General features: G+C 40.4%; 1 protein-coding gene across 5 annotated transcripts in view; it reads right to left on the minus strand.

The window, feature by feature from the left end:
* The window catches only part of pard3aa (par-3 family cell polarity regulator alpha, a), an 883471-nt gene that overhangs the window by 707588 nt on the left and 157207 nt on the right, over nt 1-18676 (minus strand). For all 5 annotated transcript variants that reach the window (XM_063044362.1, XM_063044364.1, XM_063044363.1 and 2 more), the window contains exon 2: nt 435-536. In XM_063044362.1, coding sequence (XP_062900432.1) covers nt 435-536 — 102 coding nt within the window. The remainder of the gene's footprint in view (nt 1-434; nt 537-18676) is intronic.

An 18676-nucleotide genomic window follows, 5' to 3' on the forward strand; every position in this document is an offset into this window, starting at 1 on the left:
TCTCATTTTCTCCCATCTTCCCAAATTACAAAAGCCACTGACAGTAGAATTCCCCTTCACTGGCGAGATGCAGACAAGAGTGCGTCACAGGAATTGGAAGTCAATCACATTAATATATTTTCAATTCACTAACTGTACTTCAAATAAACACCAACAGATTAAACTCCTCACTGCAGACAAAACCAAAGTAAACTGCACTTCAGGATGAATCTGACCACTGAGCATAAACCAGGTTCCAGGACACATCTCCCAAGTCTGGCGAGCCAACTTGAAAAGATGAGCTTCAGTTGTCAGACTGATTTGCAACGAACCTGTTTTATTTTTCAAAGTTATCACATGCTTCTGGAATTTTCCACATTCATAATGCTGCCTAAAGCTTCTAACATGCACCACAGTGGCAAACTATGAATGCGAAGTGTTGGTTTGTTACTCACTCGGTCCTTATCGTCAGCAACGTCAGAGAGGATGTCATCGAGATCCAAAATGCCACCATCACTGTGCTCCAGGCGATGTACTTGTACCCAGTAACCTGGATCCTGAAAGGGATGGGAAGAAAAATATCAGCGGCAGCAGTTACAGCTCCAATAGCTTATCAGTGCACTGAAATTCTTTTGACCACAAAAAGATTAGATTAAAATAACAGGAGGCACTCTATTTCAGAGGGAAATCTTATCAGAAAACTACTGGCTGTGAGCTGCTCGAACACAACTTTACCAAGTCTTGGTAATCACTGAGGAGAGATCAATCACATTTCTAAAAGATCAAGGGTAAACTGACTTCTTCAAGGTATTCATCAGACAAATAAAAGCATACATCGCGGCCCTATATAAAGTTACCAGTGCTGAAACATCAAATGGAGTGGAAAAAGGCTAAAATTGACAAGTAGTTGGCATCAATAAATAAAATGCCATGGACATAAACAAAGGATTCAAAGATAGTACAATAAAATCACTCAGAAATATATTCATGTTGTGTACGACCACACAATATGCATATTTAATGTGCATCATTAATTTCAATTGTCCTTGTGGAGATAAATTCATCTTTTTTACAAGTGTCCATGTCAATTTTGTTTCTGATGCTGGAATCAATTTAACACAAGATTGTAAGACCAAATTCTTCCACCATGAATTAAGGTCTAAGTTGACTCATATTTTGGTTTGAAGTAAATATTAAACATTGGTGATTATATTTAGCAGAGTAAATGAGACTGATTTATCAGGAAGTTTTTTAAAATCTGTTTGCCAGTCAACAGAATACACAACAATAAAGCCACTGTGTCCAAGGAGGAAATTTCACACAGCAAACACAAATTAACCCTCACACCAATTGTGGGAAGTGAAGCTTTAAACTAAAGTCAAAATGGAGGGCAACGACACACAGTTTGTGTACTTAAGCCATTGACGTCTGTTCTCCAACCCTGGGTTCCATGACCCTACTGGGCAGGAACAAAAAAAAGGAATAAAAAGGCCAGAGGTTTGCATTTTGAATGACAGGTGCACTAACAGGTTTTCACAATCAATTTTCCACCACCTTGCCTGGGTTAATGGTGGGCATACAGACGGGGGCAGTTGCAATACTTCAGTTTGACTATTCAGGCAAACAGCAGTTCTCTAGAATAGGGGTTCCCAACCCATTTTAAGCCATGGAGCCTTTAACTGACAGGTCCATGGACCCCAGGTTGGGAACCCCTGCTCTAGACTCTAGCACCCTTAAATTTATCTGCAAGAAAAGCATTTGATGTTTTATACACTACAAATATTTTATTTTCTCACCACTCCCAGAGTTTATAATGCTCAGAGAATTCAGAGACATCTCAGTGCGTAAAAGGCAAGGTCGGAAACCACTGTTGAATGTGCACGATCTTCGAGCCCTCAGGTGACACTGCCTAAGAAACCGTCATGCTACTGTGACAATTATAGCCACTTGGGCTCAGGAGTACTTCGGAAAACCATTGTCACTCAACACAGCCCGTCGCTGTATCCAGAAATGCAACTTGAAATTGTATTACGCAAGGAGGAAGCCATACATCAACATTATGCAGAAACGCCAGCGAGTTCTCTGGGCCCGAGCTCATCTCAGATGGACCGAAAGACTGTGGAACTGTGTGCTGTGGTCAGATGAGTCCACATTTCAGCTAGTTTTTGGAAAAAAAACAGGCGTCGAGTTCTCCGTGCCAAAGATGAAAACGACCATCCAGATTGTTATCAGCGAAAGGTGCAAAAGCCAGCATCTGTGATAGTATGGGGGTGCATCAGTGCCCATGGCATGGGTGAGTTGCATGTATGTGAAGGTACCATTGACTCTGAAGCGTATATTAGGATTTTAGAGAGACATATGTTGCCATCAAGGCGACGTCTCTTCCCGGGACGTCCATGCTTATTTCAGCAGGACAATGCCAGACCACATTCTGCACGGGCTACAACAGCGTGGCTTTGTAGACACAGAGTGCGTGTGCTTCACTGGCCTGCTGCCAGTCCAGATCTATCTCCTATTGAAAATGTATGGCGCATCATGAAGAGGAGAATCAGACAACGGAGACCACGGACTGTTGAGCAGCTGAAGTCTTATATCAAGCAAGAATGGACAAAATTTCCAATTGCAAATCTACTACAATTAGTATCCTCAGTTCCAAGATGATTAAAAAGTGTTATTAAAAGCAAAGGTGATGTAACACAATGGTAAACATGCCTCTGTCCCAACTTCTGTTGAGTGTGTTGCAGCCATCAAATTCTAAATTTGTGTATGTTTACAAAATACAATTAAGTTGGTCAGTAAAACTATTGAAAATCTTTTCTTTGTACTTTTGTCAGTTAAATAAAGGTTCACGTGAATTAACATATCACAGATTTTTGTTTTTATTGCATTTTGGAAAATATCCCAACTTTTCTGGAAATGGGGTTTGTAATTATACCATACCCGACCCATTCAAATAAGCAGTTGCCCGAATTAACCAATAGTCCAATAAACAGAATCCAGTTTTTCTGTACACATTCAATAATGTAGTACAAGTTTTCAAACCAAAGTATAAGAGTACTGACAAAAACACCAAATCCAAACATAACTCCAGCAATTGAAAAGATGCAAGAAACTTACCATCACAACCATTTCGTGATGATATTTTCCCTGAAGGAAATATATTTGTAGCACCGTAAATAAACAGAGTTGTCTATCAATAAAATCGGTAATGAATTACCATTAAAAACATGAAACTTTAGTACAGCTGTTTTTGTTTTCATCAGGAACAATGCAGGCTATCCAAAGCTATTCAACTCTGTAGGAATGGACTTGAGACTCATATAAGTGTAGTTCAGTAAGCAACCAAATCTGAGGATTTTGGGCATTTACATGTCTTCTTTACTTTTATTCCCATCTTCCCAATACAACTCATATGGAAACAATATAAAAATACCAGTCCCTTCCTTTTCATGATTTGTCCTTATCAAATTTATGTTTTTTGTAAAGAAAATTCATGCTGAGTTTACAAAGGATGCTTCATTATAACACCATGAAATAGATCCCAAATATAGACTCTTGACCTCACACTCTACCTCGTGATCTTGCACCTAGTTGTTCACCTGCTCTGCATTTTCACTGCAGCTGTTACACTCTATTCTGTATTGTTATTGTTTTACCTTGTTCTATCTAAATGCAACATGTAATGGTCTGAATTACATGAGGAGCCTCATCACGGGACAATTTACAATGACCAATTAACCTATCAACTGGTCATCACCATCATCAGGTGCCATGCCCAGTTTGAGCTTTAACTGCCATGGCCCACACTCCTGTTTCGGGTCAAGTGGATCAATTCATTGGTATTCATTTCCAGTTCTCTGGCCGCTGTCTCCATCATCTGTCATTTCCTTCCTCTTGCTTTTTCCCTTCAATCTTTCCCATAACTACTGTTATCAACTGGTACATCATTGGACTGTGGGAGGAAATCACACCACCTGGAAGAAATGTAAGCGGTCACAGGGAGAATATACAAACTCGTTAAAAACTAATCAAGGCATCATCCTGGTAAATCTGTCTTGCACCCAAAGCCTCCACTTCCCTTCGTGCAATGGAGTAACCAGAATTATACATAAGACTCCAAGTGCAGCCTAACCAAACCAATGCAGGGCTGATGGACCATGGGGAAATAGTACAATCTCTTTTCCTGAAGTGTATCAATGAACCAGATACTTATTTTTTAAAACGTCAACAATGCAAACCTCAATACATATTTATTACCTTTGCTACAAGCTTACATGTTGCCAGATTTACTGAATAAGACAGATATTTAAATACAGACTCTGGATTAAATCCTTAGCACAGTGTTACTGTACTCAGTTCCATAAGACATGGGAACAAAAATAGAACATTCAGCCCATCAAGTCTGCTCCATCATTCCAGCCTGGCTGATTTATTATGTCTTCAATCCCATTCTCCTGCCTTCTCCCCGCAACCATTGACTCCTTACTAATCAAGAACCTATCAACCCCTGTCTCAAATACACCGAATGCCTTAGCCCCACAGCCATCTGTGGCAATGAATTCCACAGATTCACCACCCTCTGGCTAAAGAAATTCCTCCTCATATCTGTTCTAAAGGGACATCCTTGTATTCTGAGGCTATGGTATCTGGTCTGAGACTTCCCTCACTCCCTCTCCACATTCATTCTATCTGGGCCTTTCAAGATTCAATAGGTTTCAATAAGATCTACACCCACCGCCCCCCATTCTTCTAAACTCCAACAAGTTCAGGCCCAGAGATAATCTGAAAATGACTTTACGTAGGTAGGAAGTTTAAACTGAATAAACTCAACCAAAATCCACTGAGTCCGGGCTCAAAGCTAAGCTCAAAATTTGCACAGAGAGAAAGGGTTGAAGATACAAATAAAATTATATGATATTCATGGAGATCCAGCTTAATGCTTTAAAAAATCATTACTTATCACCTCTGGCTTCTTACACAAACTGAGTCTAATTTCTCCACCTCTGATGAGCATGCTGCCCAGGACTTAGGCTCAAGTCTCTGGAATTATTGGCTTGGAACCCTCAACCACACCTTTTTCATCTTTAAAGATTGCTTAAAGCTTACCTTTTTTAACCACACAGTTTTGGCCATCTGGCCTCTGGTCACATGGCTCTAATTATTATGTACTCGGTTTCTTTTGTTTGATATTCTGCAAATCGTCTTCTGACATTTGTGCAAACTTAACATACATTGGAACAGATTTTCCTTTGGAGTGATTGCAATGCTTGAAATAGGGAGCAATGTAGACTGATGAACACATTTATAGTAGCACTTTGTGCCATGCGAATCCCACTCCTGCCCTTCTCCTTTTCTGTTCAATATCATTTGTTGCTCATGATAGTTTTCAGTTTCAAATTCCAAATCAGCATCAGGAGCAGAATCAGATTTATAGTCAATGACATCAGTCTTGAAATTCATTGTTTTATGGTAGCAGTACAGTGCAGGCAAAACAAAACAAAGAAACACAAATAAATAGTTCAAAAGAGGAATGTAAAGTGGTGTTCACAGACCATTCAGAATTCTGATGGCAGAGGGGAAGAAGCTATTCCTAAAATGCTGGGTGAGAGACTTCAGCCTTCTGTTCTTTCTCTTTGACAGCAGTAACGTGACCTTCTTTGAGTCCCAAATGATGAATGCCACCTTCTTGTGGCACCGGCTATTGAAGATGTCCTGGATTGTGGGGGGGAGGCTTGAGCCCTTGATGGAGCTGGCTGAGCCTGCAACCCTATGAACCCTCTTATGATCCTGTGCCCCACCAAGAGTTGATGCAACTAGTCAGAATGCACTCTACGGTTCATTGAGAGATACTTGGTGACATATCAAATCTCCTCAAAATCTGAATAGTCCTAACTCCTCCTATGTTGCAGACTCTGCTTCAGCAGTGGTCTAAAATTTTAAAAAATGAATTAGCCCAATAAGGTCAACTTTAGTGCAGATGCTGAAATCTACAATAAATACAGAAATGCTGGAAGATCTGAGCCAGTTAGGCAGCATCTGTGGAAAGAGAACCTGTTGAAGTCACAGATCCAATGAGAACTAAGACGGACAGAAAGCCAATTGGTACAAATTACACAAAAAGAGCAATGGGTACAACAAAGGTCACATCCGTACAAGGGTAAAAATACTGGATAACTATTACATGGACAATTAAACTCCTCTGTTTGTTTGAGTTGTTAAAGGTATGAAATCTTGCTAATGCAAAAACTGGCCTACTGGGATGTGTTGAACAGGCCCAAATATACTTACAAAAGAAAAAGTAAGGGCGAAGAATGAACGCAAGAGATTCTGTATATGCTGGAAATCTAGAGCAACACACAGAAAATGCTGGAGAAACTCAGCCAGTCAGGCAGCATCTACAGAGAAGAATAGCAAGCACAAATGGCCAGCTCTGATAACAAACACAAAGAGCAAGTTACCTGAAAATGGAGAATTCAATGCTAAATCTTACTAACTGCAGCGTGTCCAGACTGAGCTTGCACTGACCTTGGTGTAACAGTCCAGAGGTCTGCATACAGAAAGGGTAGAGTAAGACTGGGTTGGAAAATTAAAATGGCAGGGAAATAGAAGGATTGCCAAATGTGCACAGGTGCTCTGCGAAGCAAATCCTCCAATGTACGGGAGACAGCACTGTGAACATCAAACACAGTACATTCAATTGGGAGAAGTGAAAGTCAGTCACGGCTTCACCTGGAATGATTAATAGGTCCCCTGATAGCATGAAAGGAAGAGCTGACTGGATAGGTGCCATGGGACTGGGAAGGGTAGTTGGAGATTGAAGAGCACATCAGTAATTAATTAAGTGAGTCATCCCACAGAAAAGCAGAAAGGAGAAGAGAGGGAAATGTGACTGGTAGTGGGATCTCTTCTCGTGACCCATTTTACTGTAAAGTACAAAATTAGCATTTATTATTTCCTTTGTTATAGTTCTTTAGAATAATAAGTTGCCTGCAAGCACAAATTGATATTGAACAAAGTTAAAGTTAGTGCCTTTCAAGAGAATGGATCACATGAGTAACTCCAGACACATGTGGTACCTGGTCGCTATAACTCACTGACAGGTGCTTCCTAAAGCTGGCACTCACTGGATCTTGCGATCACAGTTTGTTCACAAGTCAGCTTTCCAAATTTCAAAGCTGTTGCTGCATTTGGCAGGAGATTCACATATTTTAAAATTTTATCACATCAAATTACTTTGCCTGCAACTGTGGAATACATCACTGAAATCTTAACAGCTGGCATCTTACAAGTGCCAAGGAACTGCAGCTAAACCCAGGTACTCATGGGTGGTCTGATTAGACTTTCACAAGCTCCAGGCCAGATTCAAAGAAACATTTTAACGGTAGCAAAATTTTTCTAGTCAGATTATCTAATCAACAACAGTCCACATTCACCACATAAAACTATATTACCTTCACAGGTCAAGAAAAAGCCATTAAATATTTTCAGCAGAATGGTTTACCATCTACAAGCCTGAGTGGTCTTCCAGTTAGGTGATCATCAGTGTTTCCCCCCACTCCCAGAATACTTGCTTTGATCTCATTTATCAGTCCGCAAAGTATGTTGTTCTTTTCTCTTTCATCATCATCACCAAACATGTGATCAGTCAGACTTCACAACACACACACACAAAATGGAATTTTCACTGCTGAAGTGTGTACAGAGAATACCCAGAAGAGAGACTTCAGTGGGGTCAGGAGCAGTTTTTTTAAAATTTCAACTTGAATAAACTAAAGCAAGACAAGCATCATCTTGATTCAAAAACAAATTGCAAAGATAGCAGTGCGGCAATTAAGGACTGCCTCGAAATTACATCCAAAAACAGAAAATGCTGGAGATATGCAACAGATCAGACATAAGGTGTGGGGATAAGACGTGATATGACCATATTTATTTCAACATTTACAACATCTGCAGACTTTTTTTTGTTTTACACACAGTTTATTTGAGACATTAAAAATAACTAGCTGCAGGGTTAAAAATAGTTGATATTAGTTCAAGTATTAAAAATAAGTTGATAAAATAACACTCATTTCAAGTTAATGGTCCATATTATAAAGAAGCACTGCACTAACTACAGCACTGGTCTCTCTCAGAAGCCCAGCTGGGCAGATACAACAGGCTCTTCAATCAAAGAGAATCAAGACCCTCTGTTAGTCGGGGTCAAGCATGGATAATACATCCTAGCTGTGTGAGTGATACGCAAGCCAGGACAGTACAATATGGAGAGCAAGCTGTTGCCCATGCAACAGGCTCTCCCTCTCTACACAACTCATGAATCAAAAGGAATGGCAGAGACCCTCTTCTCACTTCTACCGTCAGGCAGGAGGCAACCGCCTAAGATCTCATACCACTTGGCTCAGGAGCAGTTATTTGCCTACAATTATTAGACTCCTGAACCAGTGCGGATAACTTCATTCACCATTGCTCTGAATTGACACTACGACCAACACACTCACTTTCAAGGACTTTTTACAACTTGTGCTGACAGCATTATTTTTACTTACACAGTGAACCTTCTTTTGCACATTGGTTGTTTGTCAGTTTTTATGTATATTTTTCCATAAAATGCGATGGTTTTTTTTCCTGTAAATGTCTGCAACAAAATGAATCTCAAGGTGGCATCTGGCAACATATACGCACATCGATGATAACATTTTCGGATACATGCATGCCCATTACAGGAACAGAAGAAATAGGATCTTGAGTATGCCATGTGGCCTGTCAAGTCTGCTCCACCATTCACTAAGACTATGGCTGAATTGGCCATGGACTCAACTCCACCTATCTGCATTTTTCCTATGACCCTAATCTCCCTGCTATGCAAAAATTCAAATGTGTTTTAAAATTTCACAGATTCACTAATCTGGGAAAAGCAGGTTCTCCCCATCTCCATTCTAAATTTATTCCTCCAGATCTTGAAGTTATGCCCCCTTGTTCTAGTCTCACTTTCCTGCCTCTATCTTATCTATTGGTTTGAGAAATTTTTATGTTTCAATAAGACCCCCTCCCTCATTCTCCTGAATTCCAGCAAGTAAAGTCCCAGCTGACTTAATCTCGCCTCACAGATTGATAACCTTATCTTTGGAATCAGCCCGGTGAACCAACTCTGCACTGCCTCCAAAGACAGTCTCAAAGTAAGGTGTGATCTCACCAGTACCCTGTTCAGTTGCAGCATAGCCTCTCTGCTCTTAAATTTAATTCCTCGAGCAATGAAGGCCAACATTCCATCTGCCTTCTTGATGACCTGCTGAATCTGCAAACCAACCTTTTGCAACTCATTCACAAGCGGTCCCAAGTCCCTCTGCACAACAGCATGCTGCAACCTTTCACCATTTAAATCGTAATCTGATCAACTTTTCATTTCAAATGAATGACCTTGCATTTACCAATGTTGCACTCCATCTGGCAGACCGCTGCCCATTCACTTAACCTATCCATTTGTCTCAGCAGACTCTCCATATTCTCTGCTTTCCCACTCAATTGAGTGTCGTCAGCGTTAGATATGGTACACTTGGTCCCCTCTTCCAAATCTCGAATTTATATTGTGAACAGATGCAGGCCCAGTACCAAGCCCTGCCCTCATCTCCTCTACCTCAATACTGACTGCCAAGCAGAAAACACTGATTCATCCCAACTCTCTGCCTTCTATTAGTTAATCAATCCTCTCAACGCAAATAGATTACCCCCAACTCCTTGCAACCTTATATTATGGTTAAGTCCTTTATGCAGCACCTTATTAAATGCCTTCTGGAAATCCAAGCATACAACATCCATTTGTTCCTCTCTAAACACAGCACTCAATATTCTTCAAGGAACTCCAATAAGTTTGTCAAACAGGATCAAGAATCTACACTGAGTCTTTCAAAAACACTTACACCTCAACTCATACCATAAGATTCTGTTCAAATGCCAGCATTGTGCACATTAATCTGCACTGGCTCATACTTACCCTGATGCACAACTTCAATATCATCTCTCAAACCCTGTAGGATCTTGTGCTTACCCTAATCCAGCCCCCTGCATCAGCTGGCAGTAAAGTTATCTCCAAACTGCATGTGAGCCAAAGGTTATTATGTGACAACAAGGGAGGGGGTGGAAGAGAGGGGTGCTGGCAGGAGCAAGGAGCTCCTGGCGGGGGAGAGGGTTTTTGCCTCACCTGCTTGGGGAGCAGGTGCCCTAGAACACCAAATTACCTTGTATATACTTGCAAGTTGGGGTGGGGTGCCAGGTGAATTGGTCTTTATTGTGGAGGATGTATGGGGAGTGTCGGTGAGTACAAAGAGAACATACCCCCCGCACCACCTTGTTTTCAGGCACACGACAATTTGTTATTCGCATCTTTATTAGATGATGCACAGGTTGATCGCTTCATTGAACAGTTTGTTGACGACATTTGACTGTTGCTTTGACAGGCGACACAGTTCGACACCAAATTAGGCTAATTTCCAATTGCATCCGTCAAATTAGTGGAATAGGAAGAGGACTGAGGAAGTGGCTGCCAAGCCTAAGCTATGCAAGCGCTGCAGACTACTGCTATTATTTTGAACAACGAGTGTCACATTTCAAACACTGGCTCCTAAGGCAAAAGCAGAATCCACGAACTATCACTGTCTAAATCTGTAAGCATAATTGCATTCATGCCAGCTGAATTTTAAACAATGAAGGCTGAAAAGAAGTGATAAAAATATTTAAAGCATCAGATGATCAATCTAGCTAATTGAGATGTACCGCAATACAGAAGACTGGCTCGTTATTGTTTGCTGCTATGGAAATGTTCATCTTTGGATGGTTCTTCCTTGTCACAATTTATCGAAGTACACTGCACACATGGATTAGCAAGCAAGTCTGACCGAACTGTGGAATGATGCACAAAGCTGAGGCAGTGTAGCATTCGAATTGTTCTTTTTTTGTTTGTGTGCAGTTTGCATGGCGTACTTCCAGTCAGCATACTAATGAGCAACATAGAAGGTAATTGCTAGCTTTAATTGTGTCTTTCCTCCCTAAAATCATGGCAGAATAGAAAGTCGTTTTCTTCATTTCCACATACCACTGAATACTGATTACTTTATTCCTTGAAGCAGCTGGATATTTTGAATCAGTACCCATGGCCATCTGTGAGTGCTAAGGCAATAACACTTTAGGTGACATCATCCCCAAGAATTATCTTTCTGGTTCCATAGTATTCAAAAGTTTTTTTCCCCCAAACAGCACATCAAAGGCACTGGAGTCATTCTGTAATCGACATATTAAGGGCATCAATCTTTTGGCAAATTGGGTGTCCATAGTTTGAGGACAGAACCACAGAGCCAGGAAGGTGCAAAACAAAAGTACATCTGGATTTAAATCAGTCAACGGAGTAAATATTGAGTAGATAAATTGTCACAGGGAAGAAGCATCCAAAAATGATTACTTCCACAGTAGCAAACAATAATCACATCTCAGTTGTGATGAAGGAGTTATGATTGCAGGTGGAATGTGGGATTAGAAGGACGACAAACAGAAATGTGATGAATACAGTGCTAACGAGCTAATTAATAAAACCAGTCAATATCCACATTCTTTGTTCAACTGCTCAAAGACGTGTACATTTTCAACAAAACACTCCTTAGATCTGCAAATTCTTTCATAAATTAGTCAACAGAGTAAATATTGATAAAACCAATGTTCGTATTAAAATTGTTTAAGTCAACAAATGACCTGTTACCAAATTGAATCAGCAGCCCCTTACTCATTTACTTTTGAAAGGGTGCCCCATGTTATATTTTAAATTTTACAAGGAGTAAATAATTATTGTGAAAAAGATGCAAAGGCAATGAAAGCAAGGAAAGGATGTGTACAGCACAGGAAGGGAAGAACGGAAAAATGCTGAAGGATCACACATTATGAATATAAAGAGAATTCTTGTTACTGAATGAAATCAGTTATTGACTCAAACCCAATATTATGTATAATTAGGTATTTAAATAGCATTTGTTACCAACTACCATAAAGTATGCATATTTAATAAAGAATTAAATATTAACTAATCTATTACTCAAGAAAGGAGCAAAGATTTAATATTCTGTGGGTACTTAATTAATAAAGTAGTGAATTATTCAAACAAAACTCCATTACTTTAGGTGAAACCAGTCAGTTCTCATACTCCAAGACACACCTTTCCATCAGATTAACAACAGTACTTCATTTCCAACCAGAATGCATGGCAGAGATTCAACACATTCAATTTCTGCGTGGTACAGTGACACTCTGGTCAGGTCACTTGTCTGAGTGCTGTTGGTACCATGTAACCCAGTACTACCTGTCGGGTGGTTGGCAACTAAACCAGCTCCCCCAACAGGCCTGCCTGGTGAGCAGGGTGGCTAGACACCCTGCAGGACGATAAACAAGACCTGTCAAAAGGCGGATGAACCCTCTCATAGGGTCAACAGCCATCTAGCAAACACGTGCCGTGAAGCACGGAAAGGGCATCCCTTGTATCGAAGCTTGGTCTGGCCATTCACTGCAACAGAACTTCCCTCAGCCGTCTTGGACCTCACCATGCCGCTGGATCTGGGAGGGGATGTCGAGAGGGTGGGTCTGGACCTGTGCAAACCTCTACTCACCTAAAATCCACTCACGCACACACTGTTCCTTTCTGAGGAGTGGCGTACCACCCCACTAACTGACTGAAAGGAACCATCATCATCCTATGGGATGGATAGCCAGAGAGAGGTGGGGGGGTGGTACAGTGACAGATATGGATGCAACACAGCAATATTCCACACATAATGAAAACCAAAAGTAGTTGGGATAGGAATTTCCTCCAAAGTGCTTGAACCTTACTGACATCGCCGTGAGCACCAGTGACAGGTGCAGTGGCTGAGAAAATTACTGGTATGCTCAATGGTATACTTGAAAACCCAATTCTGATCAATGTTTATACTATAAAGAAAAACAGTCAACTCAGATTACCCAATATACTTCATTTGCCAAAAAACTTGGGAATATTCACTGTGACTAATGCCTTGCCACTGCTGCTGCATTTCATTGTCAAACACAGAAGATATCAATGGTGCTGAGGTGAAGATGGTTGAGAGCTTCCAAAGAGTAAATGTCACCAACAAATTGCTCTGGTGCAGACACATTAATATCATGGTCAAGAAAGTACACTGATGCATATGCTTCCTCAGTTGGCTAAGGAAATTCAGCATGATCTTGATGACTCTCACCAAGTTATTAAATAAAATTACACCGTTCAATATTTGGGATTACACGCTAGCATGCAATGACAATTAGAGAAAGCAAAGTCATTGGAAGTAGTCAATTTCAAGTGAAATATAATGCTGTAATCCTCTGGGGCCTTGCTATTCACAATCTAGACCAATCATCAAAACAAAGGGTTGAAGTGCAATACATCCAGCTTCTACAGTAGTACAAATCTAGGTGGTACGCAGGTTGTGTAAAAGAGACTTCAAGAAGATAGATTGGTTCACTAAATAGGAATGAACACAGCAGACTGCATTTAAAGTGGAGAAGGGTGAGATCATCCACCCTGAAAACAAATAGAGAAAACGTGTTTTTTGCTTAAAAGGTGATAAATTTGTATGGTCAATGTTTCAGTTTAAGTTAACATAAAAGTACAGCAAGATACTGTATATGGATGTCTTCTATGTTACTGCACATTATTGCACGCAGAGTAAAAGTCTGAGGATTTAAAAATTGGGCACTGGTAAGTCTGCATTTGGGATAGAGAATAACGAGTATGTGTGCATAATGGAATTGTTATTTAAGGAGAAATTAAGCAAAATGTGTCTCTGCTTATGAGGCAAGGAAGTGACCTCATGAAAAATTACAAAATTCTTCTTTGATTTGACAATGTAAATGGATAGCTTCAAACCAGGGGTTGCTATCTGAAAAGAAGTGATCAGTCACTCGGGGCAAAGATATGAAGAAATTCTTTCAGTTAAAGAACAGAGAAACTTGTTTCTTAAATCTTAGTTGCTGAGTTTATTCAGAACAGAAATCAGTATATTTTTGAAGTGATTCAAAGAATATGGGGTTAGTGTAGACAGTGGCACAAAAGCTAACAGATCATTGCCAAACAGAGAGATTGAAGGTGAGTTGCTGACAGCTTTTGTGAAGATGAGAAGCTGAATCAATTAAGCAGAGGCACCTGGGAGATGGGATTTGTTGTGACTTATTAAAACTGAGCCACAAAGAAGCTGTTACTGGGAAATATGTCTTTATTACACAGCAAACCTCCAGAAGAGAGAGTGTCAAAGTAAAATTTATCAGAGTACATACATGTCACCACATACAACCCTGAGACTTTTTTTCCTGCAGACAGACTCAGCAAATCCATAGAATAGTAACTGTAAACAGGATCAATGAAAGAGCAAAAGCATAGAAAACAACAAACTGTGAAAATGCAGATATAAATAAATAGCAATAAAAAAAAGAGCATGAAATAACAAGATAGGGTCATTAAAGTGAGATCATAGGTAGTAGGAACATTTCAAAGGATGGGTAAAGTGACTGTGGTTATCCTTTTTTGTTTAAGAGCCTGAAGGTTGAGGGGTAGTAACTGTTCTTGAACCTGGTGGTGCATGGCCTGAGGCAATTGTACCTTCAACCTGATGGCAGCTGTGAGAAAAGAGCATGGCCTGGGTGGTGATAATCTTTGATGATGAATGCTGCTTTTCTACAGCAGCATTTCATGTAGATGTGCTCAATGGTTGGGAGGGGTTTACCAGTTAGGTACTGGACTGAATCCACTACCTTTTGGAGGGTTTTCCACTCAAAGGTATTTGTGTTCCCATACCAGGCCGTAACACAGCCAGTCAGCACACCTTATCGAAGTTTGTCAGGGTTTTTGATGCCAAATCTCTGCAGACTCCTAAGTAGAGGCATTGTTATGCTTTCTTTGTAATTAAACATATGATAAATTACATTTATATTATCTGTCCGGGACAATGCAAGAGAATCTCACTCTCCTACCGCAATGTTTTATACTTCAATAAGAACATAGGAATGAATGTTTAATTTCAGTTTCAATTGCTATAATCACCTACTTCAACATTTTAAACATATAGTCAGGTAAACTTACAGAATTACACCTTTACAATCATAGCAGATCCCCTTTGAAAATTCAATATTGGTGTCTGTCCCAAAAGTGTGACGACAAACTTACACCCATAATATATACCCCTTTTGTTCCAGTGTTGAGGGATGGCTCCATGTAAATACAACTAACCAGAAGATCAAGTGACAAAACAGATCAGTCCTGAACTGTGCATTAAGTGGCAGGGATAGGACTTTAACAATGTGCTAAAAGCAGGAATATTCATCCTCCTGATTGTAGTTTTAATGGGACAAAAATCAATACATCCCACGCCCACTTGGAATCAGTTGGAAGTTAAGTTGGGTACAGGTTTTATTTCCTTAAAACTGCTTCTCATTTTTAATTAATCCACAATTAAAGTGGAGCGTTAATTGTCACATGTACATCGAAACATACAGTGAAATGCATCATTTTGCATCCACCACCACCACAGTCCAAGGTAGCCCGCAAGTATAGCCATGTTTCCAGTGCCAGCGGAGCACAGCTGACCAACACTTACTTTGTACATCTTGGGAATGTGAGGGGAAACCACTTAGCCACGTGAAGAACACACAAACTTTCACAGACAGCAACAGATCTGATCCTGGATTGCTGTCGCAACAGCATTACGCTATAATGCTGTGCTACCCCAAGAAATACGGAAGGCTTTACAACGATGTGTCATCCATGCTATCTGTTATGTAATTACTCCAGAATGTCCCCTAACAGGATTAATACCCAAGGGTACTCACGGGTCAGCAGGGATGAAGTGGGATGAATGGATCGTTTCCATGATCCTATGACTATCAGTCATGATCTTATTGAATGGTGGGGCAGGTACATGGGAATAAATGATCCAACTGCTGTTTCTATTTGTCATTTTCTTTTGTCCTATTCCCCCAACTCCTCTGCCAACTACTGCATTCAGATTAAAAACAAAACTTACGCACTCCATTTCCAGAAAATTATCTTTCAAATGGTATCATTGTAGCACACAGCAAGATTCCAGGCCCCCAGTCTTCCTGCGCTGCACATTGCAAACAGCTTTCCATATTCTGAATCCCTTCTTGCCCTGGTCTCTCCATATCTCCATATTCTCATCCAAATCCAAAGTTGCTTCCTGAATTCTCCATTCACTGCAGTCTATAGCTGTTGTGCATTTTATATCCAACAATCTGGAACTGCTTTCAAATACCCACCATTTCCCCTCTTACAATTTCCTTCCTTAAAGCTGATGATATCACCAAATATGCTCAATCTTAGACTAAACGTACACTTTATCCAATGACTTAAAAATTTATATCTCTGATTAAAATTGATATCCGTTGACCCAAGCAAGACAACGTTTGGTGAGGAAGGGTAAGGAAAACAAAAACTAACCGGGGAAGGAAGCAATTAATTCAGATTCATAAAGAATCTCAATAGTAGGGCTTCATTAGTCTCAATTATTTTCCATCAACCAAACCAGATTTGCAATGCATTGAAAGGAGTAACTGGAAACTTGTCAAGCAAGATTGACTGAGGGTCTGCTGTACTTGCAATTTCACATTTTAAATACCTTCACACAGAAAGTTGCCCAGACTATAGCAATTAAATTTTAATTTTTAAGGATCGTTAAACAGCATGTGACACCTTAAGTCATTTCAAAGCATTCTCAACTTTAATAATTCATAAAGGTTCCCAATTAACCCTTTCTGTTTTATTACACAATGGATTCTGGTTAATTGGAGCAGACATTTGATTTGGGCAATTCTTCAAGAACAAGAACAAAATCAAGAAAATAGCTGGGATTCCCACTGTTTATTCGGGACACCATGCCACTTCAGTGGGCAGGAGACTGTTGCCAAAGAGCTTCTAACAAGTGTCAGTCATGTGCACTTGCGTGACCATTAGACACTACAACATGTTTGGAGTGATCCATTTTTAAATAGTATCAGATGCATGTGTTTGCGTTCAGAAAGTAGCAATTTTTGTGACTGATCGTTGGCGACAAATTATCAGTAACACAATTCAGATCTGTTTCAAGCATTCAGGATCGGAGATGCCAAAAACAGCTGGGAGTGAAAATGAAAATAATTCACTACTTCCACAAGTTAAAAGGAATTAGGTCAAAATTTGACGGTATCGACAACCATCTTGAACATTACAATGAAAATAAAATGCAAACAGGAGAGGAAAAAAGTGTCCTGACGAAGGGTCTCAGCCTGAAACATCGACTGTACCTCTTCCTATAGATGCTGCTGGCCTGCTGCATTCCACCAGCATCTTGTGTGTGTTGTTACAATGAAAATGTAGGTTGGGAGGATACAATCGCATTATATGAAGGCACTTGATAATCTGCACTAGGTATCTGTACTGATTTTGTTCATTTATAGTCAATCAAAAGAAAACAGCAGATGAATTAATCAATAAGCTCCAAGACCTTGGCCTTTGTACCTCTTTATACAATTGTATCCTCAATTCCCTCACTTGCAGACCCCAATCCATTCAGATTGGCAACAATATCTGCTCCACGATCTCCATCAGCACATGTACACCACAAGGCTGAGTGCTTAGTTCCCTGCTCTACTTGCTTTATATTTATGACTGTGCAACCAAGCACAGCTCCAATGCTATATTCAAGTTTGCCGACTGCATCATTGCCATAGGCCAAATCAAAGGTGGTGATGAATCAGCTTGAAAATCTGGCTGAGTGATGCCATAACAGCCTGTTCTCAATGTTAACAAGACCAAGGAGCTGATTATTAACCTCAGGAGAAGGAAACCAGAGGTCTATGAGCCAGTCCTCATCAGAGGATCAGAGATGGCGGGTTAACAACTTTAAGTTCCTCAGTGATATTATTTCAGAGTATTGGTCCTGGGCCCAGCACGCAAGTGCAATTACAAAGAAAGTATGGCAGCGCATCTACTTCCTTAGCAGTTCGTGAAGATTCAGCATGACATCTACAACTTTGACAAACTTCTATAGCTGTGCAGTGCAGAGTATATTGACCAGCTGTATCACAACCTGATATGGAAACACCTATGCCTTTGAATGGAAAATTCTACAAAAGTTGAGAGGTGACCTGATGGAGGTGTATAAGATGATGAGAGGCATTGATCATGTGGATAGTCAGAGGCTTTTTCCCACGGCTGAAATGGCTAGCACAGGAGATCACAGTTTTAAGGTGCTTAGAAGTAGGTACAGAGGAGATGTCAGGGGTAATTTTTTTTATGCAGCGAGTAGTGAGTGCATGGAATGGGCTGCTGGCAACGGTGGTGGAGGCGGATACGATAGGGTCCTTTAAGAGACTCCTGGACAGATACATGGAGCTGAGAAAAACTGAGGGCAATGGGAAACACTAGGTAATTTCTAAGGTAAGAACATGTTTGGCACAGCTTTGTGGGCCAAAGGGCCTGTATTGTGCTGCAGGTTTTCTATGTTTCTATGTTGTGGATATGACTCAGTCCAGCACAAATAAAACCCTCCCCATTAAGCACACTTACACAAAACGCTGTTGCAGGAAAACAACATCCATCATCAGGGACACTAACCGCCATCAGGGAAGTGCCACAGGAGCCTCGGGTTTTCTCAGC

This window comes from Mobula hypostoma, chromosome 3 (genome assembly GCF_963921235.1).
Source record: "Mobula hypostoma chromosome 3, sMobHyp1.1, whole genome shotgun sequence".
Classification (NCBI taxonomy): Eukaryota; Metazoa; Chordata; class Chondrichthyes; order Myliobatiformes; family Myliobatidae; genus Mobula; species Mobula hypostoma.